The sequence below is a fragment of the Giraffa tippelskirchi genome, chromosome 2, assembly GCF_054371585.1.
Source record: "Giraffa tippelskirchi isolate mGirTip1 chromosome 2, T2T-mGirTip1v1.2.pri, whole genome shotgun sequence".
In the NCBI taxonomy this organism is placed as follows: domain Eukaryota; kingdom Metazoa; phylum Chordata; class Mammalia; order Artiodactyla; family Giraffidae; genus Giraffa; species Giraffa tippelskirchi.
Window position 1 is genome coordinate 119,352,839 of NC_137276.1, and position 12,975 is coordinate 119,365,813.

The 12,975-nt window shown below is 35.1% G+C and overlaps 1 protein-coding gene across 10 annotated transcripts in view; it reads right to left on the minus strand.

The window, feature by feature from the left end:
- The window catches only part of TARBP1 (tRNA guanosine 2 -O-methyltransferase TARBP1), a 64,683-nt gene that overhangs the window by 41,751 nt on the left and 9,957 nt on the right, over positions 1 to 12,975 (minus strand). For 6 of the 10 annotated variants that reach the window (XR_014076849.1, XR_014076845.1, XR_014076846.1 and 3 more), the window contains exons 6-12: positions 12,114 to 12,211; positions 9,343 to 9,478; positions 8,615 to 8,711; positions 7,256 to 7,345; positions 5,930 to 6,071; positions 1,080 to 1,179; positions 42 to 214 (exon numbers count right to left, since the gene is read on the minus strand). Coding sequence is in view for 5 of the 10 variants with exons in the window: in XM_081570406.1 (XP_081426532.1) it covers positions 42 to 214; positions 1,080 to 1,179; positions 5,930 to 6,071; positions 7,256 to 7,345; positions 8,615 to 8,711; positions 9,343 to 9,478; positions 12,114 to 12,211 (836 nt within the window). In the remaining 5 variants the exon portion in view is untranslated. Of the gene's footprint in view, positions 1 to 41; positions 215 to 1,079; positions 1,180 to 5,929; positions 6,072 to 7,255; positions 7,346 to 8,614; positions 8,712 to 9,342; positions 9,479 to 12,109; positions 12,212 to 12,975 lie in introns of all 10 variants that reach the window. The other 4 variants (XR_014076847.1, XR_014076848.1, XM_081570407.1 and 1 more) reach the window with 1 other exon arrangement.

A 12,975-nucleotide genomic window follows, 5' to 3' on the forward strand; every position in this document is an offset into this window, starting at 1 on the left:
ATATACCTGGCAAAACACCAACAGAAACTATTGATCCTCACCATCTCGGGTACCGGAACCTTTCAACAAGCAAGTGTGCAGTAACTTCAACAGCAACTGCAGGCATCTGTCAGTTTTCAGCAAGGGCATGTAGGCATTTGTACCAAACTTCACAAGGGCATCCAGGAGAGGATCTAAGAATATCCTTAATACATTCTGTGTCCTCCGCTTTTCACTAGACATTAAAAGATATGCCCAAATCAAGCATTTCAAAAGCATAAAGAAACTGTCTTCCACCTACAGTTTTGGTTAGCTAAAGATTCCACTGGATGGAATTACTCTTAAGGATGACCTGTCAGGAGGGGCCTTTCCACTCGTGCTTTCTCAGTGAGCGTGGCAGTTCACCGGAGGAGAAAGCACAAGGAACAATACATGTCCTTGGTTTTGGGCACAAGTGTGAACAAAATCCTAGATCCAATTTATCAGCAAATTAAAATGCTGAGACCTCACTTCCATATTTCAGAAAAAAACAAAACAAATATATACCAGTCAAGGAAATGAGACATGTTAACAAAAAAATATAAAGAACTAAAGATTTGTGAAAAACTGTGATAACCAACTTGAGTACTGAAACTTCGTCTAGAAAAGAGATTTGCATTATATGGAAGCTGCTTTTTGCAGTAATTATAATCTGGTGACAGTCTGCTCATATTTTTCAAAATATAAATGGGACTGTTTTATCATTATTACTTTGTTTTAAAAAATTTACGTATTTTATAAAGGAGTAAAACCCAGTAACTGTCTTTACTTAATCTTATGCTAGGACCTTACAACCCATTCTAATATTCTTATACAAAACCAGTGATTTGTGCATACATAGTTGTGGGGTTTTTTTTTAACTTCTGAAGTTTAAAACTCTGGCATTATTAATTTATTGTTAATTTTAAACATTTCTTTAAGTATGTTGCCATGTTCTAATTTCCTCCTTTAATAAGCTGTGATCAACTCCATATCGATCACTGAAAAGTCTGAATATGGACTATAAACAGGATTAGCCTTTTTTTAAAAAAAGCTTTTTTTTCAAGTTTAGAAACACTTACCTATATTGACTCTTCATTCTTTCTACATCTATGGCCAGCAACACCATCATAGCAACAAGCTTAGCTTCAAACCAATCAGGCATACAGCTGTTTTCTCCTCCTTAAATAACAATAGTTAAGGTTTGCAAAACATTAACAAAATCCTTCGAAGATGATGTTTCAAAAATAAAACAGTTAAATGAATATGTTTTATCAGTATTACATGAGAGAAATACAGCTGAGAAGAAATACAGTATAACACCCCACAGCATGGTTCATTTTTATACACTTAAATGTGAACACAAAGACATCTCTGCATGCCAAGTGCATGCCATGCACTGGCCTCAGACCCAATGGCTCCTATACTCATGGAATTCACAGTGCAGCAGAGGAGAGCATTCATCAAAGAATATACAGAGAAATGTAAAATGACAATAGCAGTAAGTGTTCTAAATCGTGCAAGTAGGGTGTATACTAGAGAGTAAGACAAAGTCACCCTGAAGAAATGACAATTGGGCTGGGTACAAAAGCTGGGAAAGAATGAGGTAGGGGAAGGGAGACACGACCCTTCTGGGCAGAAGGAAGAGCATGTCAAGGGCCTGAAGCAGCAATGCTACACTCCATGAAAAGGACTGGGGTACAGTGGGACGGGCACCAAAGATGGCCTTACAGGAACAGGTAGGAGAGACCAGGCACTTTACAGGCATGTAAGGGGTTTCTGTCTTCATCCCAAAAGCAACAGGAAGCCACTAGAGGTCAAAGCGAATATATACAAAGAAGGGGAGAAGACTTCTGTAAGATCAAAGTTTGTATCTGAAACAGATTTTTCTAGGTATAATGTGGAAAAGAGATTGTAGAGGAAGCTAGATGCAAGGTAACCAGTTAAGAGGCAGTTCTGGCATCTCGGATGAGAGATGCGAGTTCCCTAAAATGGAACTGGTAAGGGGATGGAGTGGACACAGAATCAAAGGCTTTGACATCTCAGACTCCTGTCTGAACCTCAGGCGCACTGCTTGTTAGCTATGGGAGCCTGGGACAGCTGACTGTACTCTCAGAAAGCTTAGGTCATCTTCTATAAAATCAAACTAAATAAACATGTGACTTTTCTTGGGTTTATTATAAAAATTAAGTAATATATGCAAAGTTTCTATAACAACTTTTGGAAGAACATGATTAAATGATAAAATCAGTATTTTCCCATTCCTGAAAGCCAGGTAAAGTAAAATAAATCATAGCTAGAGCTCTTTTTCATTCTATCATAAGATGACACTCTTCACATCAACTTCCAAGAAAGATTTAGTTAATACAGTTTTCCAGACCAGTGGTTCAAATACTTAAAATATATTTTAAAATATTCTAATATATATTGGGAGTAATTTATTTTGATACAAATTTGTTAGAATTTGTACAGAAGTCAGACAATACTAAAAGCACATTTACATGGAGGATAACAGTTTAAAAACACAACAAAAGAATAAACTTTAAAAAAAAAAAGAATAAACTTTATTGTATATTATTCTTTAAAATGTTATAAATAGCGTTACATTTTAAGTAGGCGCCCTTTCTGATGAACTGTGTAAGTATAATGTTATAAATAGTTATAATTTAGTGGTCAATAAGAAATGTGTATTTTTTAGACAATCTAAATGTTGGTGCTTTCCAAAATAATTTAGTAGGTTAAATTTATCTGCTTTTTATAAGAGTGAATTATTGAAATTTGCTCTCTGAACCTTTTTAATTCACATTAGTGCTTTATACCCTACATTTACATATACAAACTCATCATTAACAAAGACTAAACTGAAATACCAATACGCTATTCAGTTCCTTACATTTTCTAGCAGTCATATAATGAGATACCTTTTGACCTTCTAGGAGGTGGGAGTGGGGTAGGGGTGCTACTTGAGACTGTGTCCAATCACAGTGGCACTTTTTGAAGTCCTAAACAATTTTTCACTTTGGATAAGTGAAAGGGAAGGTTATAAATCAGAAGTTTAGTGGATTTTTAAAGATTCCTGATTTTAAGGAGAGCCACAGGACTAGGTCAATAACAACAGAGTGCCTGACTACTGCAGTGGAGGACACTCTAGCAGAGCTTTTTGTTGTAGGGCTGCTTCCTGAGTCCTCTACTGCCACTAAAAGAAATCCAGGCTACAGAAAAATGGGTCTCAAACCTCAGCATGTGTTAGAATTCCCCCGAGAGCCTGTTAAAATACAGAGGGTAAACCCCACACCCAGAGTTTGTTTCAGCAGGTGTGGGATAGTTAGAGAATTTGCAGTTCTAAAGTTTGCAGGTGATGTTGATACTGCCAGTCTGGAAACCATGCTCTGAGGACCACTGGCAAAGAATTCTTTATACCTTCTCCCCCTTCTCTCACTGAGGCTGGAAAAGTATAGGCAAGAATGGTTTTAAAGAAATGGAAGGTCACTGGCTATCTTTAGTCATCTTAATGCAAGTTAACCCTGAATTATCAGTCAAATTTTGCCACTACAAATTCTAAAAACTGACTGTAATTCTAGAAAATGCAAACTAGTGTCAGAAAGCATGTCAGGGTGGTCTGCGGATGCAGAGGAACAGGTAGAAGCAGGAGCCAGGGGTGACAAAGAGGCATGAAGACACTGGGGAGTGACGGCTATGTTCATTATCTTGCTATGCTAATGGTTTCATAAGCAATACACAGAGGTCAAATCCATCATACTGTATAAAGTTTAAATATGTGCAATTTATAATGTATGTCAATTATATGTCAATAAAGCTGTTTCTAAAACTGGTTGTACAGCTGTAGTATGTACTACTTTGGGATTTTTCCTATCTTCAGGTATCTTGGTTACATTTTAAGTAGGCACCCTTTCTGATGAACTGTGTAAGTATAAATTTCTTCAATATATTTCACTCTTTGGTTGATCTCAACAATTCCAAGCTCTGACACACTGTTACTGCTGTTTGCAAACTGTCTCACTTTCTCTGATTCAGAAAACCTGCTCTGAAAGTGCTCCAACATTTTTGCTTGTTGATGATGCTGGTTTTGTGTGGTTTTAGTTGTTGTTGCATTGTTTTGTTACATATCATATATATGATATGGTACATATATAGCTACCGAATATATATCCATACTCTCTTAACCACCTCTTAACCATTCCAACCTGGGCTCCATACTACAGACAGACACTGGTGGATATCTACCTACTTTCATGCTCCCTGGATGTCAGTTCATCCAAGCCTTGCAGGATACTCCTCCCTTTCCACCTTAATTTCTATTCACTTATTAGGTGTCACCTCATCTGTGACCTCTCCTGATCCCCCACAGGTCTACAAGTTCTGATCAGTAGCCCTGACCCTGGGGCCCCATCCCAGTGCTTATGGCTTTCAAGGCATTGTATTAAGATTAGCTGTTTACTTATCAATTCCCTTGTTGGCCTATGTTCTCTGAGGGTAGAGGACATATCTTTTATCTCTGTGACTCCGCTATCTGGCACTTTGAAAACACTTGACATACAGTTGCTGAATAATCAGTGTAAAATCTATCTGTACTGACCATATGAAACCCAAAGAAAAAAACTACTTTTAGGTGTAAAATTTGATTAAAAAATGTTTGAGCTGATGATTATTTTTAATAAAAACAAATCCGAGTGTTATATGTATTTTATGCTCAAAAATTCAAGCTAAATCATGTTTGCTTTGGAATTCATTGTCTTGTTCTGAAAACCGCCCAGTAATTGATAATCAAACTAAAATTTTATAAAGGCACTTAGCCAAGAGCATTAAGAGTCAAACAAAAATATTACACATACACACACACACACCTCCTTTGCACCTGAGATCAGTTTTTTAAAAACTTAAATTATATTAAACAGTTTAAGTCCCAGAAATGTTAAGGAAGAAACTCTAAAAATCTCATTTTATCCAATTTTGAATGATTTAATCAGATCTGATGCCGTTATAGACTGAGTTTTAAGACAAGTTATATAGATATTTCAGGAAGTTTAATCTATGCTCCCTCCAGTAGGGACTAAAATTTATTCACTTTTATAGGTCAAACAAAAGAATCTTCCAAGTAGCAGTAAATTTACTAGACAATAGAGACAATAAAACACAAAAGCAAAACATTCCAAAAAGGACAAACAGATAAACTCATTATTTGGGAAGGATAATTATCTGATCATTTAAGACCTATTCCATAATCAGATTAGAGAAATCAGGAGATGAAAATGACTTGGTCTGAGACAAAGCTAGGAAATTGAAGACATGTTAAATTCAAAGACGCAATTTACCCAAATTATCACTAATGACTTTAATGATGAGGAAGCGCTAGAAATGTAAAAAGAATCCTAATTAATGAATCTGCTAATAGTTCTTCCCTCACTCAGTGCATTTGATCTTTGCTAAGTATCTGGTAAAAAGAGAAACTAACAAAACCATTCTTTCAAATATAATTTTTCTCTAAAATTACTTTTCATAATCAGCTGACATTAAATGTAATGCTTTGAAAACAAACAAAAGATAAACAGATTTCTCTACAAATATTTCCACTGCAGAGGCTCCAAACACACATCTGCAAAATCTAGCTGACAAAGATTCAGTAATTGTAGAATAAATTAATAAATTTGTTTGTGTTCGATTCCTACTCAGACAACTTACTAGTTTCTCAAAACATTTAAGACAGTTTAAAATCTCAAGTTCTAGAACAGATAAAGTGCAAGTTAGGAAACTATTTTTACATAACGTTTATTCACATTATTTGGCTGAAATACAAGTTTGACATCCATAAATCAGCATATATTTGGCATATATTTTCAATTTGAAAAACCAGTAAAAAGTTCTTTGAAAATGTTTTGGTTACATTAGTCCATAAAAATGATCTCAGACTTACCTTCCCAGGCAGGTGACCTAACATACTCTTGCACTAGGTTCCTGACATAAGCATTTAAAGAGGAAGTCTTGTGAAATCCAATGGAGGTACAAGTTGAGGATTGCCTGAAATAGCTTTCGTTAATACGCAACCAATCACAGAGCTGAAAAAGAAAACAGTTATCACTTATTTTGAAAGTCTAACTGAACAAAGGGTTTCTAATTTCCCTAATTAATTTTCTTTCTTCCACAATAAACTGAATTTAGATAATTGAACACAACAAAGTAACACAATGTTTATTGTCATGATTGAGCTTCACACACAGTTCATACAGAAAAAGATTTCATATGTATGTATGTATGTGAGTATATTCACATACATGTGTGTGTTTTCTAAACTCCTCAAAGAACTTATAAACTTCATTAACAAGCAAGAATTTTTAAAGCATCTAATATAAAATGTACATTTTGATAAGATGTTATAAAGGACATTTCTATGAATAATAATACATTATGTAAAACAAATTACAACCTTAAAATTCATTTCGTCTTCATATACTAAAACAAGGATTTATTTTTGAGAGAATGTAGAATTTGAAATATAAGTTATAAGGAAAGCTCCTACCCTCCCCGCAAGTTTATTTTCTATCACATGTGCAATTTAAAATATAGTTGATTCTTGAACAACATGGGTTTACACTGCAGGTCCACTTACATGTGGATTTTTTTCAATAGTAAATACTATGGCATTTCATGATCCATGGTTGTATGGGTCCTGACATGGAGGAATCATGGATATGGAAGGCAGTTTCTTAAAAAAACTAAACATATGCTTATTATACAATCTAGAAACTATGTTCCTTGAAACTGACTCAAATGAGTTAAAAAGTTATGGTCACACAAAAATCTGTATGCAAATGTTTATACCAACTTTACTCATAATTGCCAGGACTTTTCCCCATCCACTGCAAGACACTTAGGGTTTCATGATGAACTAGATGCGAGAAGTCAGAAGAATTACGGATCACCGAAATGTCAGGGTTGGGAACCTGAGCAGATCTGTTCTTGAGTCTAACATCATCAGTACTCCCAACACATCTCATCTGGAATTGAGATCTGCCCACTAACACTATCATCTCTAGAATAGTTCCATCTCTATTTCAAACACTTTCTGTCTCCCACTTCTCCATAGGAATTCTAATAGCATTATTGGTTAGGTCCACTCAAAGCAAATAAACAATTTTTAAAAACCTCTGTTGACAGATAACAAGAAAGGCCAGTAATGAATTCAACCAGAAACAATTTTTCACAAAGTTTTCAAAGACCTTATCATTATTTTCAGTCTCACCTCCATCCACAGTGAAGTTCCTCGTCCTAAGGACTCCTCTTGTCTCACTGACATGAGAAAAGTTGAGATGTCAGAGAGTGACACTTTCTCCTGTGGGCAGGGCAGTTTTAAAAAATTACTCATTTAAAAATGTTTAACTGAATGTACATCACTGTAAAACCAATCTAGCATGTTACTTAAAGTAGAATACTATCAGTTAAATCAAGAGCTATATTTTTAAAAAGGAAATATTCAACTTTCAAAATGAAGAGTTTGATTATAAACAGTTAACCTCTATATAAAATGAAATATTACTTTATAAATCTATTTTCCTTAAAATCGAGATTACTATCTCTGAGATAAGATGGTCACAATCTAAAAGCAAAAACCAAAAATATCCTATAAGAAATTATTGGTGAGAGGGGGGTTCAGGATGGGGAACACATGTAAACCCATGGCTAATTCATGTCAATGTATGGCAAAAACTACTACAATATTGTAAAGTAATTAGCCCCCAACTAAAATAAATAAATTTATTTTAAAAAAAAAGAAATTATTTATTATTTACATCAAAAGTGAATCTTAGTTTTTCAAACCCACAAAAACGACCCTCAGCCTTCAGAAAACCACCCAAATCTTTTCATTCCCTTAAGGTCACACATCTCCAATTAAGACACCCTGCTCTAAGTCTGGGGTTGGCAAAGTCACTCCCAGCCTGTTTTGTGAGTAAAGTTTTACCAGAACACAGCCATGCCCTCTTATTTGTAAATGGTCTACGGCTGCTTTTGAGTAGCTGCAATAGAGACTGTATGACTCAAAAAACTTAAAATATATCAATCCAGCCCTTCACAAAAAAGTCTGCTGACCCCTGTTCTCAACAATAGTGTGTTACTGGAGCTCTGTGAAAAACAGAACAAGGATGTTCTCTGAATGTCAACTTCTGGAAGATGTGCAGAAAAAATACAGAGAAAACCAGGTGAAAGCTTCCAAGAATGCTCTCCCAGTATGGTCGTGAGCTTCCCTACCAACAGGTCAAATGCCTACCAGAAGGGCTCCTTAGAGAACCAGTGCCCAGGGTTTTCACTGCGGAGCTGGTCACACAGACGCCCCGCCCACAGCACCTACAACTTCAGAGCCCCAGAAGGAAAGCAGGTGTTCAGTAAAGATCACACTGTTTTCATGAGCCCTGCAGGCACGGTATTGGGATGGTGGGAGCCCTCCCAAAATCCAGGTTCCAGATGCCAGCCAAGGGCCAATCTTACAAAGAGAGCTTTCTAATGACAGCATCACAGGCCTGCCGTGTTAGCTCTTTAATGAACTCCCGCTCACTGAGAAAGACTCTTGAACTGAAGTTAACGTGAGTAAGAAAGATCAGCTTACCACATCTACCAGGTTCATGGCCGTCTGGAGGAGATAGCACTGCGCTGCCCCTCTCAGCAGGATCTGATGTGTGATCATGGTGCACTGGAGAACGTCCCTGAGGGTGGGGAAAAACACACGCACGCCCATGGGCTCAGAGAATACTGTGATCATCTGTAGTTACCGACAACTGGTTTTATAAGATCTATACTTTCTAAAGCAGAAAGTCACTGTCAGGAGAGCTGCAAAGCTGTTAAATAAATAAGGCCTCTAGTAGAGTGCAATTTTAATATGAAAAAGAATCTTTAAAAACTAACAAGACACTTTCAAAGCACGTTTTTGGAAATAATTGGTAATCAACATTGATATTTAATAAAAACATTGGCCTTATTTTTAAAGTGGTCAAAATCCAACAGTATATATTATGGCATATATTAACATTTAAATTAGTAATTCATGAAACAAAGTTAAGTTCAACAGCATGTGGGATCTTAGTTCTTCACCCAGGGACTGAACCTGAGCCCCCTGCAGTGGAAGTGTAGAGTCTTAACCATTGGACCATCAGGGAAATCCCCATGAATAGATTTTTTTTTATTTGCTTTTTGCTTCTATAAAATTAAGAGTGAAAAATTAGGGTGCCAATATTAACTAAAACCACTCACCATGGATTAAAGCAGAAGAGAAAACTTAATTTACTAAGGAAAGTTATGACAAATAACCACATATGAATATACACAAGAGTAAATTACCTGAGGGCGAGAAGTCCTTCTATACCCAGGGCTTTACATCTTGGGATGTTTGCCAAAGCCTTAGACAGAAACAAAATGGGAACAGCACACCAATGTCTGCTTGTCATCTTCTGAATAAATTTTAACAGGAAACTACCTGAAAGAAAAAGTTTTAAGACATCAGTGTTGCTAACAAGCACATGAGATGCTCAACATCATCAGACACTATGTAGGGAAATGCAAATAAAACCATAATAAGATACAATGTCACACCCACTAGGATGGCTCTAATCAAAAGGACAGATGATAACAAATGTTAACAGGATGTAGAGGCACTAAAGTCTCAGATATTCCTGGTGAGAATGTAAAATGTTGCAGTCAGTGTGGAAAACAGTTTTGTAGCTCCTCTAAAAATTAAAAACAGAGGTACCATATTACCCAATAATTCTACCCCTAGGTGTATAATTAAGAGAGGTGAAAGATTATATTCACATAAAAACTTGTATATGAATATTCACAGGAGTAATTCATATTAGTAGTTAAAAGTGGAAACAATCCAAATATCTACTGATGAATGGATAAACAGAATGTGAAGTATCTATCTATAATATTATTATTACATTATTATTCAGCTACAAAAAGGAATGATACATGTTACAATATAGGTGAATCTTAAAAACATTACACTAAGCAAAAAGAAATCAGACATAAAAGGCCATATATTAGATGATTCCTTTTATATGAAATGTTTAGAATAAGCAAATCTATAGAGACAGAAAATAAATTAGTGTCTGACAGAAGCTAGGGGAGACGGAAAATGAGACGATTACTTATGGCCACAGAGTTTTTTCTGGGGATAATGAAAATATTCTGAAATTAGTGGTGATGGTTGTACAAATTTGTGAATATACTAAAAACCACTGAACTGAACAATCTAAAAGGGTAAATTTTATGGTGTGTGAATTATATCTCAATAAAGCTGACGGAAAAAAAAAATCAATGTTATTTCAAATTCATTCCCTTTTAGTAAGATGAGTATTCTACTGTATTCTACATACTCTGATAACAAGCGGTTTTATATATATATGTGTGTGTATATATATATTTTTTTTTAAGTTAAGGTAAAAGATAAATTTTTTACTGTTGGAAACCATTCTTTTGTTGGAGATGTTAAAGAAAAATACCATTGGTATCTGGCCTCTGGAATCTGCAAACAGTAATGTTAGCTCTTTCTCACAGGCTATTTCTTATCTACACTATAATTACTTTAACTATTTTGAGATACACAAGGATGGTGCTTTATCCCGCTTTCTCTGCTAATGTGTGATGTCTTAAGGGTCTTTAAGTCACATAGTCAATGAAAATGTCTGTTTCCTCAGATCATCATTGTAGAAATCTTTTAAGAAATCACTTTTAAGAAATCCTTGGACAATCCTGAAAGGATATGACATGTATTTTATATTTCCCAAAATGCCTAGCCCAAAACAAGGTATGCTTAATATATTCACTGGGAATCACTGACAGAAAAAAATTACAAAGTAAAACCTATAAGTAGACAGTTTACTTGCCCTCATTCTTGCTGGACTACTTAAGTTCCCATCTTTTGCCTAACGCCTCTCTGATGACAAAAGGAAGATGGCAACTGTCAAACTTCTATTTCTCACTCACCCACCACATTAACAAGGGTCTGTCACGCATCTGGTACAAACAGGAGGCTCTCAGAGTCTGCAGGGTGCTGACCACCAACATCTCACTCACACTGTGATATACACACAGGATGTGCCTATGTGGTCAGAAAATTAATCCCCAGGCTATAAACCTCCAAACTCTAGCAAACTAAAGAATGGCTCTGGCAGTTACCTTCTGCACTCTAATTTTTTAAAAAGTAACCAAAACAATCAATTTTCTGTAAATCTAAGGTTGCGATATATAGATGACCATCTTTTCCCTTTCTTTCCTGACTTTTGAATACATATTACCATTGGTCATTGTTCATCCTATATGCAGATTAAATATGAATACAAAAGGAAAAAACATATATATTTCATAGCCAGGGTCACTTTCTACATCACAAATCCTAGAATGAAGAAAAGTCTTAGTAGAGGAAATCCTGCTACTCAGCAAACAAAACAACACTGGTTCTATGCTTTGTTTACCAACATAGCTCATCAGAAAGAAACACACATCTCCAATCCGAAGAAGTGGGACATTTCTAAGATATAAGGTCTTATAAAAAGTTTTTCTTCTTTTTTAATCTTTCTAAGTCAGTATGTATAAAACAACAATTTTGACACAATGGATATTCTGTTTGTAACTTTTTCCTAAGCCCAGGTTCCTTTTTTCTTTGACCTATTTTGCTAATTTTCTTTTTTTTAATAAATTTATTTATTTTAGTTGGGGGCCAATCACTTTACAATATTGTAGTGGTTTCTGTCATACATTGACATGAATCAGCCCTTTGAAACCGAATAGAGATACTTAGAAAGAATGGCAAACCGCAGTATATATTCCATAATCGCTTCCATGCTACAGATTCCAATATTGGTACGGTGCTATATACAAGGGTGAAAGTGTGTACTCAATTTCAATGGACACTTGTATAATTCTGACAAAATTTGCATTATCCTGAAAAAAAGGAACTAGTTTGACAATACTGATTATAATAGTCCTAGTAGAGTTATAGGACTCTACTATAGGACTCTCCTAGTAGGATGGTGGTTATAATCAATATTCTAAAAAATTTTTAAAATTTAAGCTAATAAGTTAAAAAGAAATTCCTTACTGATACATACTCTTTATTTCTTCTGGAAGAAAAGAAATGTAAGTGACTAAAAACTTCTGTAATTTCAGTCCCAATGGAGAAACACTTCCTACCAGCTGGCCTGGGGACCTATAGACAAAGGGGGTTAAAAAACAAATATTTAAAATCTACTGACAATTAAGCATACTGAAACTAAGTGCAATATGGCTCAAATGACTTTCAACAATAAAACCATCTTCTTCTGAACCTGCATTTTATTTTTCAGTAAAATCTTGAGACAATCCCTCTGACTACAAAAACATCAGGATATTCCAGAAAAACTGACGTGAGTTAGTAATGGGTTATACTAAGCATGCATAGATCTCCTTTTTATGACACTTTATCTGACACATATGCATTAATCTTGCCAAATGGTATCATTTTAAGAAAAGTCTAGAAATGGTAATTTAAAATTATATTTTATTATTTCTAACACATACTCCAATGATTTAATATCTTTAAGTATTAAGTAAAAGACATACATTAGTAATAAACCACTTCTGCAAAAGCATTTAAGTGCTAACATCTACTAAAGACACTTTTATTTTTGTTTATTTTGCTTCTGCCAGGAACACCATCTGTTAACTGAACACACTAGTGTGGGAGGAAACTGAAGGCATTTCATAATAAGTGTGTTTGTCAACTCTCAGGAACCACCAAGTTGGATTTACTGATCTCCAGCTGTCTGCTTCAGAAAACTAATCAATAGTAATGAGTTATTTGAAAAATAAAAATAATTGACAAATCAAGCATTGAATATGCTTTTTCGATATTAAACAGGACTGAATATTAATATAACTTAGCACAGGTTGATTTAAAATTTTTAAAGAAGTTGACTGTCAGAGTATTTTCTA